Source organism: Hyla sarda, chromosome 7 (genome assembly GCF_029499605.1).
Source record: "Hyla sarda isolate aHylSar1 chromosome 7, aHylSar1.hap1, whole genome shotgun sequence".
In the NCBI taxonomy this organism is placed as follows: Eukaryota; Metazoa; Chordata; class Amphibia; order Anura; family Hylidae; genus Hyla; species Hyla sarda.
In genome coordinates, this window is record NC_079195.1 from 11,098,763 (window position 1) to 11,119,690 (window position 20,928).

The window sequence follows — 20,928 nt, forward strand, 5'->3', positions numbered from 1 at the left end:
CAGGAAGAGCCTAGCCTCAGCAGCGCTATTTTTGAGGCCTGGAGCATCAAAAATGACGCTGCTGGGCCTAGGCGGTAACAGGCTGGCATTATTTAGGCTGGGGAGGGCCAGTAACCATGGTCCTAACCCACCCTGGTAACGTCAGGCTGTTGCTGCTTGGTTGGTATCCTGCTGAGAATGAAAATTTTTTGCATAAATAATAAAAAAAAAAAATGCATAGGGTTCCCTGTATTTTTATTCACAGCCAGATACCAACCAAGCAGCAACAGCCTGACATTACCAGGGTGTGCGAGGACCATTGTTACTGACCCTACCCAGCCTAAATAACGCCAGCCTGTTACCGCCTAGGTCCAGGAGCACCATTGTTGACACTCTGGGCCTGTTGGTACCGGCTCTTCCTGACACCTCTGTGGCGGTAGGTACCAGGGTAGTAAAGTTGAATGCTGCGTCTTAACTGAAAGTAAACTAATGCCGGTTAGCTCAGGTCGCTGTTCTGGATCGCTGCAACGGAATCGCGGCATCCCGAACAGTTGTAGGACAGCAGGAGGGTCCCTACCTTCCTCCTCGCTGTCCTATCGCTGAATGACTGCTCAGTGCCTGAGATCCAGACTTGAGCAGTCAAGCGGCAGAATCATTGATCAATGGTTTCCTGTGAGAAACCATTGATCAATGTAAAAGATCAGTGTGTGCAGTCTTATAGTCCCCTATGGGATAACAATGATAAGTGTAAAAGATCAGTATGTGCAGTGTTATAGCCACCTATGGGATAACAATGATCAGTGTGTGCAGTGCTATAGGCCCCTATGGGAGCTATAACATTGCAAAAAAAAGTGAAAAAAAAGTTAATAAAGATCATAAATATCCCTAATAAAAGTTTGAATCACCCCCCTTTTCCCCTTGAAAAAAAAAAGTGTGTAAATAAAAATAAACATATGTGATATCACCGCGTGCGGAAATGTCCGAATTATAAAAATATATTGTTAATTAAACCGCACGGTCAATGGTGTATGCGCAAAAAAATTCCAAAGTCCAAAATAGCGTATTTTTGGTCACTTTTTATATAATAAAAAAATGAATAAAAAGCAATCAAAAAGTCCTATCAATACAAAAATGGTACCAATAAAAACTTCAGATCACGGCGCAAAAAACGAGCCCTCATACCGCCCCATACGTGGAAAAATTAAATAGTTATAGGGGTCAGAAGATGACAATTTTAAACAGATACATTTTCCTGCATGTAGTTATAATTTTTTCCAGAAGTCCGACAAAATCACCTATATAAGTAGGGGATCATTTTTATCGTATGGACCTACAGAATAAAGATAAGGTGTCATTTTTACTGAAATATGCACTGCGTAGAAACGGAAGCCCCCAAAATTTACAAAATGACGTTTTTTTCTTCAATTTTCATGCACATTGATTTTTTTCCCATTTCTCTGTAGATTTTTGGGTAAAATGACTGATGTCATTACAAGGTAGAATTGGTGGCGCAAAAAATAAGCCATCATATGGATTTTTAGGTGCAAAATTGAAAGGGTTATGATTTTTAAAAGTTAAAGAGGAAAAAACGGAAGTGCAAAAACGGAAAAACCCTCCATCCCCAAGGGGTCAAGAAAACTATGCACCATACTGCAAAAATCTATAAAGCAGTGGTTACTAAGTATCTTACCTCCAGCTGTTGCAAAACTACAACTACCGGCGGCATTCTCGGACTGAATGGAAACAAAACTGACCACAACAAGATGCAAGGAAACACACAATGAATGCTGGAAACAACTGCACAGAGCATGCACTATAATCCGCACCATACTGCAAAAATTAGCAATATATAAAGCAGTGTTTACCAAGCAGGACACCCCCAGCTGTGGCAAAACTACAACTCCCAGCATGCCTGGACTGACTGGAAACAAAACTAACTACAACAAGGCGCTAGGAAACACACATAGAATTCTGGAAACAAATGCACTATAATCCGCACCATGCTGCAAAAATCAGCAATGTTTACCAAGCATGGTACCTCCAGCTGTTGCAAAACTACAACTCCCAGCATGGCTGTATGGGTATCTTGAGAGTTGAAGATTTGCAACAGCTGGAGGCACTTCACGACTCATGGTCCCAGGCAGATGCAAAACTACAACTCCAGTGATGCTCTGACAGCCTACCTGTATACCAGCGTATCCCAGTTTGTTGCAAAACTACAACCCCTAGGCTGTCCGAGAGGAATGCTGTGAGTTGTAGTTTTAAAAGAACTGTTGGGAACCACTGCTCTATATTGTAGTCCAGGGTGCCCCCAGTTGTTGCAAAACTACAACTCCCAGCATGCCTGGACAGCCAAAGGCTGTCCAGGCATGCTGGGAGTTGTAGTTTTGCAACATCTGGAGGCACCCTGGTTGGGAAACACTGTTGCAGTCTAATGCATCCCCCAGGTCCTGCATGACAAGTCCCCCATACCCTGCAAATGTCGGACAGCCAGCTGGACTCTCCGCTGTCGGTGAAGCCGTGGATCACAAAACGGGTTTTCCTGGAAGTTCGGAAGTTGGAGGAGGAGATGGTGGAGGGGTTGGTGGCGCTAATGGCCTGGAAAGAAAACACAGAGTATGGTCAGGAGCCTGGATCTGAGGAAGAGACGTCTACTATAGAGCTGGGAATCATGAGCCTCACCTGGTAACTGTTCTGGTTACTCCTGGTGTAAAGAAGAAAACGGGTGTTAATCTTCTCTGGGGCCCACGGTAATTTGGTGATGGGTCTCTCTACGGTACCAGCCCATGGTTTAGCATCAGAGAAGCAACCGAGTCTGTTATAACAAACCTCACCGCCTGCAAGAACAAACACAAATAAGAAAACGTATCCTGTATTATACTCCACAGCTGTACTCACTATTCTGCTGGTGAGGTCACTGTGTACATACATTACATTACTTATCCTGTACTGATCCTGAGTTATATCCTGTATTATACTCCAGAGCTGTACTCACTATTCTGCTGGTGAGGTCACTGTGTACATACATTACATTACTTATCCTGTACTGATCCTGAGTTATTTCCTGTATTATACTCCAGAGCTGTACTCACTATTCTGCTGGTGAGGTCACTGTGTACATCACATTACATTACTTATCCTGTACTGATCCTGAGTTATATCCAATAGTATACTCCAGAGCTGTACTCACTATTCTGCTGGTGAGGTCACTGTGTACATACATTACATTACTTATCCTGTACTGATCCTGAGTTATATCCTGTATTATACTCCAGAGCTGTACTCACTATTCTGCTGGTGAGGTCACTGTGTACATACATTACATTACTTATCCTGTACTGATCCTTAGTTATATCCTGTATCATACTGCAGAGCTGTACTCACTATTCTGCTGGTGAGGTCACTGTGTACATACATTACTTATCCTGTACTGATCCTGAGTTATATCCTGTATTATACTCCAGAGCTGTACTCACTGTTCTGCTGGTGAGGTCACTGTGTACATACATTACATTACTTATCCTGTACTGATCCTGAGTTATATCCTGTATTATACTCCAGAGCTGTACTCACTATTCTGCTGGTGAGGTCACTGTGTACATACATTACATTACTTATCCTGTACTGATCCTGAGTTATATCCTGTATCATACTGCAGAGCTGTACTCACTATTCTGCTGGTGAGGTCACTTTGTACATACATTACATTACTTATCCTGTACTGATCCTGAGTTATATCCTGTATTATACTCCAGAGCTGTACTCACTATTCTGCTGGTGAGGTCACTGTGTACATACATTACATTACTTATCCTGTACTGATCCTGAGTTATATCCTGTATTATACACTAGAGCTGTACTCACTATTCTGCTGGTGAGGTCACTGTGTACATTACATTACATTACTTATCATGTACTGATCCTGAGTTACATCCAAAAAATAACCTTTACCTTTTACAGCGGCAAAGAAGAAAATACCAATGGTCCAGATGAGCATCATCTACAGAAAGGAGAATATAAAGAAGGTTACAGCTCCCCCTAGTGGGCCAGGTAAATAAGATACAATGTATCACAGTCACCTTTGTATCCCGGAGCTGCTGTCAGCTGAAGACTCTTCAGACCTCCCTGTATATATACATAGACCTGGATGAATGCGCAGTTAATGATTAATGGAGCTTTATCCTATAGTTCTATAAATACTTATGTTGTTGTAGGAATATTGAACTGACCTGTAATGTGGAAATTTACCATCTCACGAGGGACAACAGGAGAATGTAACAGATGCGGAATATCTGTGTCTATCTGATGTTATATAATAAAGCAAACAAAGATGTGATTAAGACGAAACGTGACGGCAATTAGTAATGACTTAAAATAGACCGAAAATGGACTCCACACATGTCAGATGGATTTACTGGTTTTTAGCCTAAATCTGGAACTTCTAGAATTTTGGGAAAAGGCAGAAAATATAATTATGGACATAATATGGGCTGTCTGTTAGTAGATTCCCACACTACAGTAAGGGATGTTTTGTACAATATTGCCTTATTTTATCTGCTTAATGCCACAGGGTTTCTTTGGCCAAATCAGAAGTGGCACCTGCACGCGATCGTGCAACACAGATGTAACAGACTGACAACAATCACCATAATGTCCACAACAGGCCATATAAGAAACATTACAGTTTACATCCTAGACCGTCATGATGATTTCTTCCAGCCATAACTTGTCTCTGCAGAACCTGTCAGACAAATATTTTAGGCTTTGCATTTTTCCAGCACCTACAGTGCCCAAAACAGTAGTAATTCCCCCCTTGGCCCCTTGGTCTCCCACATAGTAGAGAGGGTAGATAAGTGCGTTAGGGAAGAATAGTTAGCCCCCCCCCCAACCCCCCCCCCCCCCCAATTAGGTAATTATGTCGCTCCAGTAGATAGACAGGTCCCTTTAGGTAGTTTCCCCAATTATGTAGGTGCCCGGATTAGGTAGGTTCCAACCTGTAGGGAGATGTACACTGTAGATATTTGTCCCCAGTAGGTAGGTCCCCCTGTAGATAGTGTTCCCCTATAGGTAGTTTCTTTTGTAGATAGTTGATCCCTGTAGGTGGGTTCCCCTGTATATAGTTTCAACTTTTGGTAGGTTACCTTGTAGATAGCTACCCCATGTATCTATTTGCTCTCTGTAGGTAGATGCCCCATGAAGATAGCTGCCCCCCATCCCCTGTAGGTAGCATACTACCATAGAAAGCTGCCCCCCAGGTAGGTAGCAGGCCCCTTGTAGATAGCTCCCCCCATAGGTAGTGTTCCCCCAGTAGATTGCTGGCCCTTCCTGTAGGTAGCTGCCCCCCTGTAGATAACTGCCCCCACCATAGGTAGCTGGCCGCCCCTGAAAGCAACTGATCCCCTGTAAGTAACTTGCCCCTTTTAAAAAGTTGTAGTTCCTGTAGGTAACTGGCCCTCCTGTAGATAACTGTCCCCCTGTGGATAGCTGCCCCTCGAAAGGTAGCTGGTGGTCATGTAGATAGCTACCCCCCTGTAGGTAGCTGAGTAGATAGCTGCCCCCTGTAGATAGTTGCCGCTTCACCAATATAAAAAAAACACCAACACTCACCTGCCAGCTCCTGCACTGTTCACTGTGTGGCCTCTTCTTTTGGGACTGAGGCACTCAGCCTCTTGTGACTGCCGGCATAAAGCAGCCGGTGGGCACAAGAGTGATTGACAGAGTGAGGTGCCAATGGCTCTTTGCTCTGTCAGTCTTACAACCTGCAAGTTAAATGCAGGACTTCGGGTCAGAAGCGAGACAAGACAGGGCCATTCCCAAATGGCAGGATGTCCGACTGGATTCTGAATGGTTGGGAGGCTGCAGATTACCTGGCCGTGTTAGGCATAGGTAACCCTGAATGCAAGGATGGATAGGGTTAATGTAGGAATCCATGGGAGGTAGATCCATCCCACTCTGCCTTATGAGTTAACTATAGTGTTGGGGTATGCCCCAAATTGTTATAAACCATTCCCTTTGCTCTCCCTCTTTTGCTCAACGGCGTGCTAGGAGAAGCTTGTATCCTTCAAGCATGGCTGACGAGTCCTTTTGGTCTGAGATCCAGGAGCACATGCTGACTCATGCAGCGTTCCTGCCTTGGCTTCTAGCTGAGATTGGCTGCCAGGCTGCTGCTGTTCCCCCTGTTACCTCAGGTACTGCCCCTGGGTCATCTGCGGTTCCAGTAGTGGGCCATAGGACTACTAGTCAATCGCGCCCCCACAATAGATTAAGCACTAGTCCCCCTGGTGGTTCTGCTGTCGGGTGGCGAGGCCGCACTGTCGCGTGCTCGGCCTCCACCAGTATGAATCCTGTGCGCAGCGCGGTTGCGGCTGGGACACGCTCCGCACCTCCCGGCTGGCACACTGTGCAGTGACACGCACGGTTGTCAGTTGAGCATGGTGGGTTTCCGGGCTCCTAATATGGGTTCCAACGAGTCAGGTCATAGCCACCCCCTCGGCTGAGGAGGTGCCTGGTACTCCTCCTGGTCCTTCCAATGTAATATATTTGCCTGCCTGTGGGGGGTCCTCCTTTGCCATTACAACCCACTCCCTTGCCTGTGGATCCCTTGGCTGAGGATCCTCCGTTTGTAGATGCCCCTGCATTCCCCCTGTCATCTCAGCCGCCCCCTTTTGAGCAGGTTTCTCAGCCTTCCCAGTCTCCCTTGCTGTATGGTGACAGTCAGCGGCCAGTTAGTTAGCCACCGCGTGACCGTGTTCATGATAGATCCGGGGGTAGGAGATGCAGGTCCCCCTCGTGGTCCTCTTCCCGGGCTTCTGCCCACAGTCGGCGGAGCAGGACAGCCGAGTCTCATAGGAAGCACCATAGATGTTACCGCCGGGATTCACGGAGTAGGGAGCGTTCCGGAGACCCTGCTCATTATCATCTTCAGTCGGGAGTTCCTATAGCTCTTGGAGCCCGGAGCGGAGATCCAGGTGAGGTGGCAGGAGTAGTAGGCCTTCACGTTCTGTGAGAGGGTCATCCTGCGGGGCAGTCGGCCCCTCGCGGTTCCTGAGACGGTGCAAGCGGCAGTGTCAGAGCTGGTTCTGAATACGACGTCTCCTGCTGGACCTTCTACACCCTCTGGCATTCCTGTGCAGACTGGTGAGTTTGATTTCGCAGGAGTATGGATTTCTGGGGGGGGGGGGCGGTGGACTTGCAACCTACTCTAAAGGCTTTGTTGATTGGACTGGAAGGCCAGCCGGTTTCTGGGACGCTGGGACGGCGTGTGTCTCCTGTTAGGGCAGGCGTCCATAAGTAAGAATTATTTTTTGGTATTAGCCCCTTGGGTATACATGTGGATGAGGATACTAGGAAAAAGATTTGGGATAATCAGTATGTTGACATATAGTTGCTAGTTTCTGCGGATCAACATGCTATTGATAAGGAGCATAGGCCTAATTCGGATAAATTTGTGGATAGGAAGCCGCAGTAGCAAAGACTATGGGAAATTGGTTGCAGGCTTTTGCTGTGTTCGGTTCTGTGTTCCGTAATGGGCCAGTGGTTAGAGCAATACCCTAATAGGGAAGATGCTGGTGTGTTGTGGGATGTTTTTCAGTTTGTTTGTTTTTTTGATTACGTTTGTGTTGAGGGATTCAGATCCTGTTTATCCGGATAATTTGAAATCGGCCAGGAAGTACCCTGTGGTACTGTGAGATAAGGTTGGTAAGGGCCCTTTTGATTGCCCCCCTTTGGCTAATTTGCGAGTCTACCCTTTGGGTGTTGTTCCGAAGAAAGAGTTTGGGAAGTTTTGTTTGATTCACCCCGTTTCGTATCCGAAAGTTTCTTCTGTGAATGATGGCATTCTGAGGGAGGATGCCTCTTTTTCATATGTTTCTTTTGATCGAGCAGTGGCGCTGGTGCAGGGGGCTGGTCAGTCGGCCTTGATGGCAAAATCTGACATTGAGTAAGCGTTTAGGTTGTTGCTGGTGCATCCGAAATTCTATCATCTGTTGGGTTGTCGTGTTGATGGGTTTTTCAATTATGTCACCTGTTTGCCCATGGGATGTTCCATTTCGTGCCATTACTTTGAAATGTTTGGCGTCTTTTTGGAGTGGGTGGTGTGTTTTGAAATGGGCAGTCATTCTATAATTCATTATTTCGACGATTTTTTGTGTGTGGCCCTGGCAGGGTCCTCTAGGTGTCAGTTCTTGTTGGATTCCTTCCGGTATTTGATGGCCCGGTTTGGTGTTCCGTTGTCGGCAGAGAAGACTGAGGGTCCGGCCATGATGATTTCTTTTCTGGGTATTGAGATTGATTCTGAGCATATGATTTTTAGACTCCCGGAGGAGAAATTGACCCGTTTGCTGGAGTTGGTTGAGAGTTTTTGTGAGGTGAGGAAGGTTACACTGAGACAATTGCAGGTTTTGTTGGGTCATTTGGTTTTTGCCTGTGGGTCATTTGGTTTTTGCCCTGGTGATGCCGATGGGTCGGGTTCCTCTCGGCGGCTTTCTCTGGCCACAAAAGGTGCATTGCGGCCTGGTCATCTGTTGTGGGACCTCATGAACAACGCTTAATGCCCCTTATCGAGTCATCAGTGGCGGCTGCCACATGGTCAATTCACGGTAAGGCTTGGAGGGAATGGCTCTCTCTGGTCAAGGGGTGGGATGTGGCTTTGGATGACGGGATCTGTTTGGGGGTGTCAGTTGATTATTTGTTGGTGCTGCGCTCTTCTAATGTTTCTGCGCTGGTAGCGAGATGACGCATGTCGGGGGTTAGCTTTTATCCTAAGCTTTTGGGGTGGGCTGATGTCACCAAGTGTTTCTCTATTCATCAGGCGCTGAAGGGGTGGCAGCGGACGCATGTGCGCTGCAAGTGCCACCGCCCTGTGTCCTATGAATTATTGGTATCTGGGTGCTCCAGCTGCTGAGTTTGGGACCCATTCATTTCGGATTGGCACGGCTATGGAGGCATCAAGGGCGGGTTTGCCGGTGAGGGAAATTCAGCGCATAGGGTGGTGGAGATCTTCTTATTACGCAAAGTATGTTCATCCTGAATTGCTTTTATAACCTGTTTTCTCTTGGCAGATCCTCCGGTTGCTACTGTGTTCTTTCTGGGTCACTCCTATATCAACCGTCCGGCACAGAGAACCAACTGTCGTCCTGGTGGCCAGTCATTGGGAATTTAACAATTTGGCGGTGCACTGGCGTGGCATCAGTGGAATGCGGTGGGCTCATGTCCTGACGGAGATGGTGGATATTGCCAGATCAGCCTGCTCTTCAGTGATTCTACTTCTACATTCTGGAGGTAACAACCTATGTTTCATGAGGGTGCCTGAACTGATCAAGGTTATGAAGACCGATCTGGAGAGACTGCCGGGATTCTTTATGGAGGGTATCATAGTGTGGTTGGAGATCGTGCCACGGGTAACTTGGCAGGGACACGAAGGCAACGAGAGGTCTCGGCGCCTTGTGAACTCACATATGGCCAGGTTTGTGCAGGATTCCTGATGGGATTCATTTAAATGATATTGGTCACAACATCTTTTTGTCCGGCATACAAGATGGTGTCGAACAGGCATTCTTCCTTGGTGGCAGTCGGAGCACCGTGTAGGAGTACGTGGGCTCCTCAGTGGCATAGGAGGATAACAACCGGAGAAAAGGAGGCAATGGCAAACATGCCCTTCGGGGACCCGGCGGCTGACATACTGCTTTGGCTAAAGAAGTATGTGAAGTTGCTGTGTTACATTGTTGGTGGACTGCAATGCAGTTGTTGAAGTTTGACTGAGTTTTATATGTTTATAATAAATAAGAGCTGTGACAATCACCCAGCCCAATTAATAGGAATCTTGTTGTTATGTCATTATTTACAGCAAGTGGGAGGGCAGTGGGATCATTGTACAGTTGGGTTGTTCCATGCAGTCATATCCCTCCGTCTGGAGAAGAAAAAGTTTAGTCTCAAGGGGCGACACGCCTTCTTTACCATGAGAACTGTGAACTTATGGAACAGTCTACCTCAGGAACTGGTCACAGCAGGAAAAATTAACAGCTTTAAAACAGGATTAGATACATTCCTGGAACAAAATAACATTAATGCTTATGAAGAAATATAAAATCCCATCCCTTCCCCAACATCGCGCCACACCCCTACCCCTTAATTCCCTGGTTGAACTTGATGGACATATGTCTTTTTTCGACCGTACTAACTATGTAACTATGTAACTATATATGGCGCCCCCAAGATCAGTGGCACACATAATTTAAATCTCAGTGACTATCAACTGCAATCTGTGGGGAAACTTAGCTAAGTGTGCCATTCTCCTGCAGCACCCCCACAGGTGGAATATGTTATCTGTGTAGTGCAGGACAGGACGGGTCCTCCAGAGATGCTCTTTGTAGCTGCTCTTCACTGTGGGAGGGTCCTGAACAGATTTCCCAGATTTTTAATTATTGTGCTCGGGGCTTCACAATTGTGCTTGTGATTACAACGATACATACCTACCTGTATGTAAGCGGTCAGATTTGTGCCCATAACCGTGATGGGGGCATGTAGTAGGCAAAAAATGAACCTAGTAGGAAAATTAACAGAACTTAGAATCATGAACTAGTAATCAATGCCTGGTACCGAAGAGCTGTGGTAGTCATGCCCATTCTGTAATAAAGGAGCCGGCACTGAAACAAGATCAAGCTGACATACTAGCTGATAAATGCCTATTTAACATACTTGCCAATGACATCAATGCAAGAGGGAACCCAATAGATACCTGTCAGGCATATTATGAAACTATCCAGTCCCTGCTATTAAGCGACAAAAATGAACTTAGGAAAATAACACACAACAAGAACTACATGACAGACCTTGGTGATAATAACCTTGTGGTGCCATATCACCTGTCAATCAAACTACACTAATATAAACACCTTGCCTGAAGTCTAATCCAGTGTCCCGCTGCGAGTGACAGATCCCTTCATCGCCATCACGCCTGTAGACATGACAGGTCTTTGCATAACCATCATACCTGTAGACGTGAAAGTTCTTTTCAAGAACCATCGTGCCTGTTGATTAGACAAGTCTTGTGTACCATCGTGCCAATAAATGTGCCAGGTCTTTGCGTAACCATCGTGTCTGTAGACGTGACAGGTCTAGCATAACCATCATTCTTTTTGCCACCACCTGTGTGTCATGAAGTTATTGCTCTGAAAGCGTGTCAGTAACAACTACTACACAGTGTGTTCCCCTGCAGAAGTGGAAGGTATGAAGGGTATACATTCACCTATGTGTCATGATTTTGTTGCTCTGAAGACGTGTCAGTAATAACAAACTGCTCTGTGCATCCCCATGCAGACGTGGCAGGTATAACGGGTATACATCCACCTATGTGTCATGATGTTGCTGCTCTGAAGACGTGTCAATAACAACAACTACGCAGTGTATCCCCCTGCAGACGTGGCAGACATGAGTAGTATACGACCACCTATGCGTCGTGATGTTGTTGCTCTGAAGACGTGTCAGAAACAACAACTATGCAGTGCATCACCCTGCAGATGTGGCAGGTCTAACGGGTATACAGCCACCTATGTGTCATGATGTTGCTGTTCTGAAGACATGTCAGTAACAAACAACTTCGCAGTGCATCCCCCTGCAGATGTGGCAGGTATGAAGGGTATACAACTGCCTATGTGTTGCGATGGTGTTGCTGTGAAGACGTGTCAGTAACAACAACGCGCAGTGCAGCCCCTGGCAAATGTGGCAGGCATGTTGTCAGGCAATGTTGTCATTTTGTACAACACAATAGAGAAAGACAGCCGCACATCCACCATATGTATTTTGATCTATTTGCTTCTCAGCATAATTTAAAAAACTAACAGGTTGTTATTATACATTTTGATCAAAAAGTACGAGCCCACTTGCCATGTCAAGGCCACCTAGTCAGAGTGAGTCCCTAACCTAACACTGGCATAGCGCCGGGCGGTGACCACTGCCTCCGAGACACCATGCCCACAGGGGGAACGAACCAGTGGCCAGGCAGCCCCACCGCTGCCCCATCAAGCTCATAGCATCCACCGCACCACCCCACAGATAAAAAATCACAGAAACATTGGCCGCCACAGAGAACCATACCAGTGTGACCACTTACCATGTGCTCCCTACCAGAGGGCTGGGAGAATGTAAGGAGTAAATCCTTATGCAGTTTCCTGTTAATTAAAAACACCTGGGCTGAATGGGTGGAATGGAGTGCTGGCCATGGAAGAAGGGATAGACTACAAATGTACAACACAATAGAGAAAAGGTGCCAAAATGGTGTCTGCAACAATTACATAGTCCATGACCTTGGACAAAGGATTGAAAGGTAGAGGCTGAATATAAGATATGGAGATACAAATGCTAATTTGTGACCGTAACACTGATTTAGTGACTAAATGTGGTACAACTACTAAAGTAACTTGAGTGACCTATCAGCTGCAGGAACGAATGCCGGTATAACAGCATAGTAGCACAGGCACGTGTTATGAACTGTAACCTGCAAGATAAACTAATGTCTGCGTAGTGTGCTGCGCCAATCCTATCAATGAATGAGAATGACTTGATAGCGTACATGATACAATTGGTATTGCTAGTAAATGTAAGACTCCGCTGTAATAGTAATAAATAGCCGGAACTTCTGCTGAAACTAACAGACACAATAACACAACTGTAAACATTCATGATTTCAAAATGTCTGATGACTATAGTGTAAGGATGCTATTTAACATATCGATGTTATGAAACTGTCAAAAGTATTCTAGTATCGACGTTGGTGTATTTACTGTCTATGCACAGTAAATAGTCATGGACGTATGGGTGATATATAAGCTAAGAACCTATGTACCATATAAATGCTGTGTCTGACTGCACAGTGAGAAATAAACGCATGCTATCAAAACTCACAGTATAGTTTAAATTGCATGCATGCCCGGAATAAATGCAAAGCAGTTATGTACTGGATAATAACAGTATGACTGCTGTAGCGTATGTACCGTATAAAGTTATGTGCCGATATGTGAAGTACCGTGAATGATATGAGCGAATATACTGTATCAAACGGTACGAACAGAGAACTCAAGAGCTGTGATTGAATGTACAGTATAAATGCTGCAAGCGTGTGCACAATGTGAACCATAAATGTTATGAGTATGTACAGTATAAATCATATGAATGCGTGAACAGCATAGATGCCATCGCCTCATGCAGTAAATACTATGTGCGTATGCACAGCACCAACGCCACAAGCTCACGTATAGAACAAACGCCATTCACTTTTGTACCGCACTAACACCACGAGTGCCCGAAAGCACCAACGCTATGGGCGCCTGAAACACGAACGCCTCGAGCACCTGCGCGGCACAAACGCCATGGACACATGAAAACGAATGACACAAGATTATGCTCAGCACATACGTCATGTGCACATGCACACAACCAAACACCACGAGTACACAAAACGCCAAGAGTACATGTGCAGCATAAATGCTATGGAGGTATGAACAATTGGGAGCTTGTGAATAGCATAATAGCCATAGCGTACAGACAGTATAAAGGCGATTAGCTTATGAGCCATGTAATACCATGAGCGTATGAACAGAATAAATGTCATGAGCGTATGAACAGTATGATGGCTAAGAGCATATGAAAACAGTAATAAGCCAAGAAGGTATGAACAGTATGACACTAAGAGGGTATGAGCAGTATAAACGCTATGAGCGTATGACCCATAAAAATGCCTAAGCGTATGAAACAGTATAAATGTCATGAGCGTATGAACAGTACAAAAAGCCAATTAATGTGAGAACAGTATAAATAGAATGAGCATATGGACAGTATGCATGCCATTTGCGTGTAACCATAGTGAATGGCATTAACTTAAGAACAGTATGAATGTAGTGAGCGTATGAACAGTATGAATGCCGAGAGCGTATGAATATGATGAGCGTATGAACTGTATAAATGCCATGAGTATAGGACCAGAATAACGGTCATAAGCGTATGGATGCTAAAAAGCCATGAGCATGTGAAATTGTAAATGCCAGGAGTGTATGGTCAGTATATGCCATGAGCATATGAACCGTAAAGAATGGTATGAACGTGTGAACAGTATAAATACTATAAGTGTTAGAAGCGTATGAGTGCCACGAGCATGTAAATAGTATATATGCTACAATTATGATCAGAATAAAAGCCGTGAACAGTATAACTACCATGAGCGCAAGAACAGTATAGATACCATGACCGTACGAGACGACATAACTACTATGAGCGTATGAACAGAATAACTGCCATAAGTGTAAGTATAATATAAAAACCACAGCGTATGAATAGTGTCAATGCCATGAGCGTATGAACAATGTAAAGCATAAGCATATAATAATATGGATGTCGTGAACGTGCAAACAGTATAAATGCCATGAGCGTATGATAGTATGGATGTCGTGAGCATACAAATAGTATACATGCCATGAGCGTCTGAACGGAATAATGCCATAAATACTATGACCATATGTGCTGCATATAGATAGATACTATGATCGCATGCACTGCACACCAACAAATAATTACTTATGCGTGTACAGTAAAAAAAGGTACAAGCGTATATGCAGTATAACAACTACTGTTGTATGTACAGTTTAAATGGTACAAGCGTATATACTGTACAACTGATGCATGTACAGTACAAATGTTACAAGCGTAAATACAGTATAACTACTGATGTATGTACAGTATAGATGGTAAAGCGTATATACAGTATAACAACTACTGATGTATGTACAGTATGAATGGTACTAGTGCATATACCGAATAACTACTAGCGTAAGTACAGTATGAAGCTACCAGCGTATGTACATTAAAACCACGAGCGCATGCAAAATATGAATGCAACTAGCATCTGTACCGTGAAATACTATGAGTTTTTTTTATTGTCATGAAAATACTATTGCTGCATGTGCATGTACCACTATGATGAAGCGCATGCGCGGCACAGTCGTAACGTAGCGTGTGATTGACACGACAGAGTAAACTTATGAAAGTAGCAACTGTGTAGTGGCGTATGCGTGATACAACTGTTATAGCGTATGTCAGAGCTCCCTACACAATATGTATGAAACTGATGTGCACACCCCCAGGACGAAGGTTCGCCGAAGTGATCGTAGGGGTGGCGTCGCTCCTGCTCTGCTGCTGTTATTTTTATTCTCGCTCCCAGTGAGTGGTATGCATGTCTGCACTTTCAAGCATATGTACACTTTATAGAGGTCCCTCTTTGACCCGTAGATGTATGCACCTTAATGTATGTGTAACGTACCGGTCAGGAGACTGGAGGTGGATCCACTGAACCAGAGGGGCGATGACGTGGGCCATACCAGGGGAACGGAATCTAAGGGACTACTGGTCTTCACCAGGGCCCGCCACAAAGCGGGATGGTCTTGCTGCGGCAGGTAGCCCCCAGGTCATTCCACCCAATAGCGACTCGACCCCTCTGGTAGCTGAGAATGGCGCGGTACAGGAGGAGCAGGCAGAAGCGTTGTCGGACGTAGCAGAGGTCAGGGCAGGCGGCACAGGTTCACAGGCGATAGTCAAGCAACAGGTCAGGGCAGGCAGCACAGGTTCACTAGCGGTAGTCACGGGCAACGGTTTGGCAACAGGCAACACAGAACAAGGGAACGCTTTCACTAGGCACAAGGCACTAAAGATCCGGCGAGGGCAGTTAGGGGCAGGAGACATTTATAGAACAGTGAGGGCCAGGCACCAATCAATGGTGCGCTGGCCCTTTAAACTTCATGTAGCCGGCGCACGCGCCCTAAGGAGCGGGTCCGCGCGAGCCGGGAAACAGAGGCAGCACACAAGGACGGAGCTGCAGGTGAGGAGGAACAGGATGCGGCGCGTGTGCGGTTATCAGCCGCCACGCTAGCCGCAACCCCGCCGGAGGAATCCCCGCGCTCTCGGTCAGCGTGTCTGACCGGGACGCGCCGGGGAACAGCAGGCAGCAAGCGCTCCGGTACAGAGGAGGGGACCGGAGCGCTCACTGTTACAGTACCCCCCCCCCCCCTTTAGGTCTCCCCTTCCTTTTGGTACCAAGGAAACTGAGGATGAGGCTGCGATCCAAGATGTTCTCTTCAGGTTCCCAAGATCTCTCCTCAGGACCGCAGCCCTCCCAGTCGACCAGAAAAAATCTTCTCCCCCGGATGAACTTCGATGCCAAAATCTCCTTGACAGAGAATACATCAGTAGTGCCGGTCACAGGGGTAGGAGTAGAAACCTTGGGGGAGAAGCGATTAAAGATGGCAGGTTTTAGGAGGGAGACATGAAAAGAGTTGGGAATCCTGAGGGAGGAAGGAAGATGGAGTTGGTAGGATACTGGATTGATTCGCTTCTTGATCTTATAGGGTCCCAGGTAGTGGGGACCCAACTTGTAGCTTGGAACCCGGAATCGGATATATTTGGAGGAGAGCCAAACTTTGTCACCAGGAGAAAATTCTGGAGGAAGTCTACGTTTCTTGTCGGCCTGGGACTTCATGCGGGCAGAGGCTTTGAGGAGAGCAGTGCGGGTTTCTCGCCAGATGGAAGAGAAATCTCGGACCAGGTCGTCAACAGCCGGTATGAGAGAAGAGGAGGACAGCGGCAGAGGTGAAAGAGGATGGCGAACAAAGACTACAAAAAATGGAGACTTGTTAGAGGCAGAGGAGTATTTGTAATTATAAGAAAATTCTGCCCAGGGAAGCAGATCAGACCAGTCACTGTGGCGTGAGGGCACGAAATGATGTAGATAGTCTCCCAAAATTTGATTCACCCGTTCCACCTGGCCATTGGACTGAGGGTGATGGGAAGATGAGAAGTCCAACTTGACCCCGAGCTGACCACATAGAGCCCTCCAAAATTTGGAGACAAATTGTACCCCACGGTCAGAGACAATGTGCTTGGGAAGACCGTGGAGGCGAAAAATATGCTGAATAATGGTTTGGCTAACACAGGTGCAGACGGAAGACCAGGCAGAGGTACGAAGTGAGCCATCTTCGAGAAGCGGTCAACTATGACCGTCATTCCATGGGAGGAGGGGAGATCAGTAACAAAGTCCATGGCGATGTGAGACCACGGAATCTCAGGAATAGGGAGAGGCAAGAGGAGACCAGCAGGCTTCTGACGAGGCGACTTGTCCCGAGCACAAATCATGCAAGCTTGGACGTAATCCGGGACATCTTTCTCCATAGTAGGCCACCAGTATCTTTGGGAGATGAGCTGGAGAGTCTTCTGTACCCCAGGATGACCTGCGAATAAAGAGGCATGGCCCCACTTGAGGACTCGTAGGCGCTGACGTGGAGGCATATAGGACTTGCCTGCAGGGTGAGAGCGCAGTTCCACAGGAGCAGCGGTAATTAGGCGTTCAGGCGGAATTATATGCTGGGGAGTTAACTCGTCTCCCAGCACGTCGGAAGAGCGGGAAAGGGCATCAGCCCTGATGTTCTTGCTCGCAGGACGAAAATGGATCACGAAATTAAAGCGAGCAAAGAACAAGGACCTGACGTGGATTCAGCCTTTGTGCGGATTGGAGATAGGCAAGGTTTTTGTGGTCTGTGAAGATACTCACAGGGTGGATGGAGCCCTCGAGAAGATGCCTCCACTCCTCAAGTGCCAATTTTATGGCCAATAGTTCCCTATCGCCAATAGAATAATTTCTCTCGGCGGGAGTGAAGGTCTTGGAGTAGAATCTGCAAGAAAGAGTCTTGCCCCTGGGTGACTTCTGAGTAAGTATGGCTCTGGCTCCCACGGAGGAGGCATCCACTTCCAGGAAAAAAGGCTTAGTGGGGTCAGGTCTGGAGAGTACTGGTGCGGAGGCAAAAGAGGCTTTCAATGACCGGAAGGCCGCTTCTGCTTGAGAAGGCCAAGATTTGGGATTAGCCCCCTTTTTGGTCAGAGCTACAATGGGTGACACCAGAGTAGAATAATGGGGAATAATTTGCCTATAATAATTGGCGAAACCCAAAAATCGCTGAATAGCACAGAGTCCAGAGGGGCGTGGCCAGTCCAATACCGCTGAGAGCTTGGCTGGGTCCATCTGTAGACCCTGGGCTGAAATGATGTACCCAAGGAAGGGCAGGCTGGATCGCTCGAACTGACACTTCTCGATCTTGGCATACAGGCGATTCCTTCTAAAACGTGAAAGGACTTGACGGACATGGACCTGGTGTTGATCCAGGTTGGGAGAGAAGATGAGGATGTCGTCAAGATATACGACCACACAGGTGTAAAGCAAGTCTCTGAAAATGTCGTTGACAAACTCTTGGAATACAGCAGGTGTGTTGCAAAGACCGAATGGCATCACCAGGTATTCAAAATGGCCATCCCGAGTGTTGAAGGCGGTCTTCCGCTCGTCGCCCTCTCGGATTCGGATCAGATTGTAAGCACCTCATAGATCCAGCTTGGTGAAGATCCTAGCCCCACGGAGGCGGTCAAATTGCTCAGAGATCAAGGGAAGAGGGTAACGATTCTTGACAGTTATCTTGTTTAGGCCTCTGTAGTCTATGCAAGGACGGAGGGAGCCGTCTTTCTTGGTAACAAAGAAAAAAACGGCCCCAGCGGGAGAAGAAGATTTCCTTATGAAACCTTTCTGCAGATTTTCACGAATATATTCTGACATGGCGAGAGTCTCTGGTGGTGAGAGTGGGTAGATTCTACCCTGGGGTGGAGTAGAACCGGGCACCAAATCGATTGGACATTCGTAAGGTCTATGAGGCGGAAGAACTTGGGCTTGCTTCTTGCAGAAGATGTCATCGAAGCAGTGGTAAGGCTCCGGGAGACCCGTGGCGGAGGAACAACGGGGTCATGTTTGACGAGCACAGACTTGAGACAACGACCGGAGCAGGAGGAACCCCACTTCAGGATCTCTCCGGAGGTCCAATCCAGGATGGGACAGTGGCGCTGAAGCCAGGGCATCCCCAAGAGGAGTTCTGAGGAACAGAAGGGAAGAACCAAGAACTCCAGCGTTTCAGTGTGCGAAAATCATACGCCCATCAGTAATGGTAAGGTGCGGTACTGCACAGTGGCAGAAAGTCTCTCTCCGTTGACAGTGGAAATGAAAAATGGTTTGGGCAAACGAACCACAGGGATTTGATGCTTGTCAACCAAGGAGGCATGGATGAAATTGCCAGCAGATCCAGAATCCAAGAAGGCGGTGGCAGTGAAGGTAGACTTGGAGGGAACGGAAAGCTGCACTGATACCATAAGACGTGGAGAGGAAGAATCCACACCTAGCAACGCCTCTCCTACGTTTACTAGGTGCGAGCGTTTCCCGAACGCGGTGGACGAAGAGGACAGTCTCTGAGGAAGTGCTCGGTACTAGCACAGTACAGACACAGGTTCTCGTCTCTGCGACGGCTCCGTTCCTGCGGGGTCAGACGAGACCGGTCCACCTGCATGGTTTCCACAGTGGGAGGCCCCGAGACGGGTAGCGGTGGGCGCTGAAAAACGGGAGCCAGACGAGGATAGCGTCTAGGACGAGCTCTCTCTTTCTCCTGAAGAAGTTCCTCTTGTCTTTCGGCGAATTGCTTATCAATCCTAGTGGCCAGCAGAATAAGGTCACTGAGGGTAGATGGTATTTCCCGTGCAGCTAAGACGTCCTTAACTTCACTACTTAGTCCCTTCTTGAAAGTGGCACAGAGGGCATCATTGTTCCAATTCAACTCGGAGGCGAGGGTACGGAATTGGATGGCATATTCACCCACGGTAGAGCCTCCTTGGGTCAGGTTCAGCAAAGCAGATTCTGCTGAGGTAACCCGGGCAGGTTCCTCAAAAACACTCCGAAACTCTTGACAGAAGCTCTGGACGGAGGTAGTGGCTGGATCAAAGCGGTCCCATAAAGGTGTAGCCCAGGCCAGGGCCTTCCCGGAGAGCAAGCGGAGTATGAAAGCCACCTTGGCTCGTTCGGACGGGAACTGGACGGCCAGTAACTTGAGATGGAGTGAGCACTGCGACAGGAACCCACGGCACTGCTTCGGATCACCGTCGTACTTGTCCAGCAAGGACAAACGGACTCTGGCACTGGAGACGACTGCAGGCTGAGATGGAGAAGCAGGTGCAGGTGGAGGAGACGGCTGTTGCTGGGCAGACAGGAGTTGCTGCATCATTGCGACCAACTGAGCCAACTGTTGACCTTGCTGGGCTATCTGCTGATTCTGTTTAGCCACTACGGTGGTAAGATCCGCAAGGCTAGGAAGAGGCGTCTCAGCGGGATCCATGGCCGGATCTTACTGTAACGTACCGGTCAGGGAACTGGAGGTGGATCCACTGAACCAGAGGGGCGATGATGTGGGCCGTACCAGGGGAACGGAATCTAAGGGACTACTGGTCTTTACCAGGGCCCGCCGCAAAGCGGGATGGTCTTGCTGCGGCAGGTAGCCCCCAGGTCGTTCCACCCGATAGCGACTCGACCCCTCTGGTAGCTGAGAATGGTGCAGTACAGGAGGAGCAGGCAGAAGCGTAGTCGGACATAGCAGAGGTCAGGGCAGGCGGCACAGGTTCACAGGCGATAGTCAAGCAACAGGTCAGGGCAGGCAGCACAGGTTCACTAGCGGTAGTCACGGGCAACGGTTTGGCAACAGGCAACAGGCAACACAGAACAAGGGAATGCTTTCACTAGGCACAAGGCACTAAAGATCCGGCGAGGGCAGGTAGGGGCAGGAGACATTTATAGAACAGTGAGGGCCAGGCACCAATTAATGGTGCGCTTGCCCTTTAAACTTCATGAAGCCGGCACTCGCGCGCCCTAAGGAGCGGGGCCGCGCGCGTCGGGGAACAGAGGCAGCACACAAGGACGGAGCTGCAGGTGAGGAGGAACAGGTTGTGGCGCTTGTGCGGTGATCAGCCGCCACGCTAGCCGCAACCCCGCCGGAGGAATCCCCGCGCTCTCGGCCAGCGTGTCTGACCGGGACGCGCCGGGGAACAGCAGGCAGA

The 20,928-nt window shown here is 47.5% G+C and overlaps 1 protein-coding gene and 1 long non-coding RNA gene across 2 annotated transcripts in view; one reads left to right on the top strand and one right to left on the bottom strand.

Annotated features, from left to right (window-relative positions):
* LOC130282755 (uncharacterized) overlaps nucleotides 1-20,928 on the top strand; it is a 57,338-nt gene that overhangs the window by 16,769 nt on the left and 19,641 nt on the right. The window contains exon 2 of the long non-coding RNA XR_008846520.1: nucleotides 3,940-4,029. This is a non-coding gene — a long non-coding RNA (uncharacterized LOC130282755). The remainder of the gene's footprint in view (nucleotides 1-3,939; nucleotides 4,030-20,928) is intronic.
* The window catches only part of LOC130282753 (pancreatic lipase-related protein 2-like), a 53,756-nt gene that overhangs the window by 7,130 nt on the left and 25,698 nt on the right, over nucleotides 1-20,928 (bottom strand). Inside the window, 5 exon segments of the mRNA XM_056531378.1 lie at nucleotides 2,452-2,577; nucleotides 2,662-2,816; nucleotides 3,931-3,979; nucleotides 4,059-4,104; nucleotides 4,209-4,281. Of these exon segments, the coding sequence (XP_056387353.1) occupies nucleotides 2,452-2,577; nucleotides 2,662-2,816; nucleotides 3,931-3,979 (330 nt within the window). The 5' untranslated portion in view covers nucleotides 4,059-4,104; nucleotides 4,209-4,281.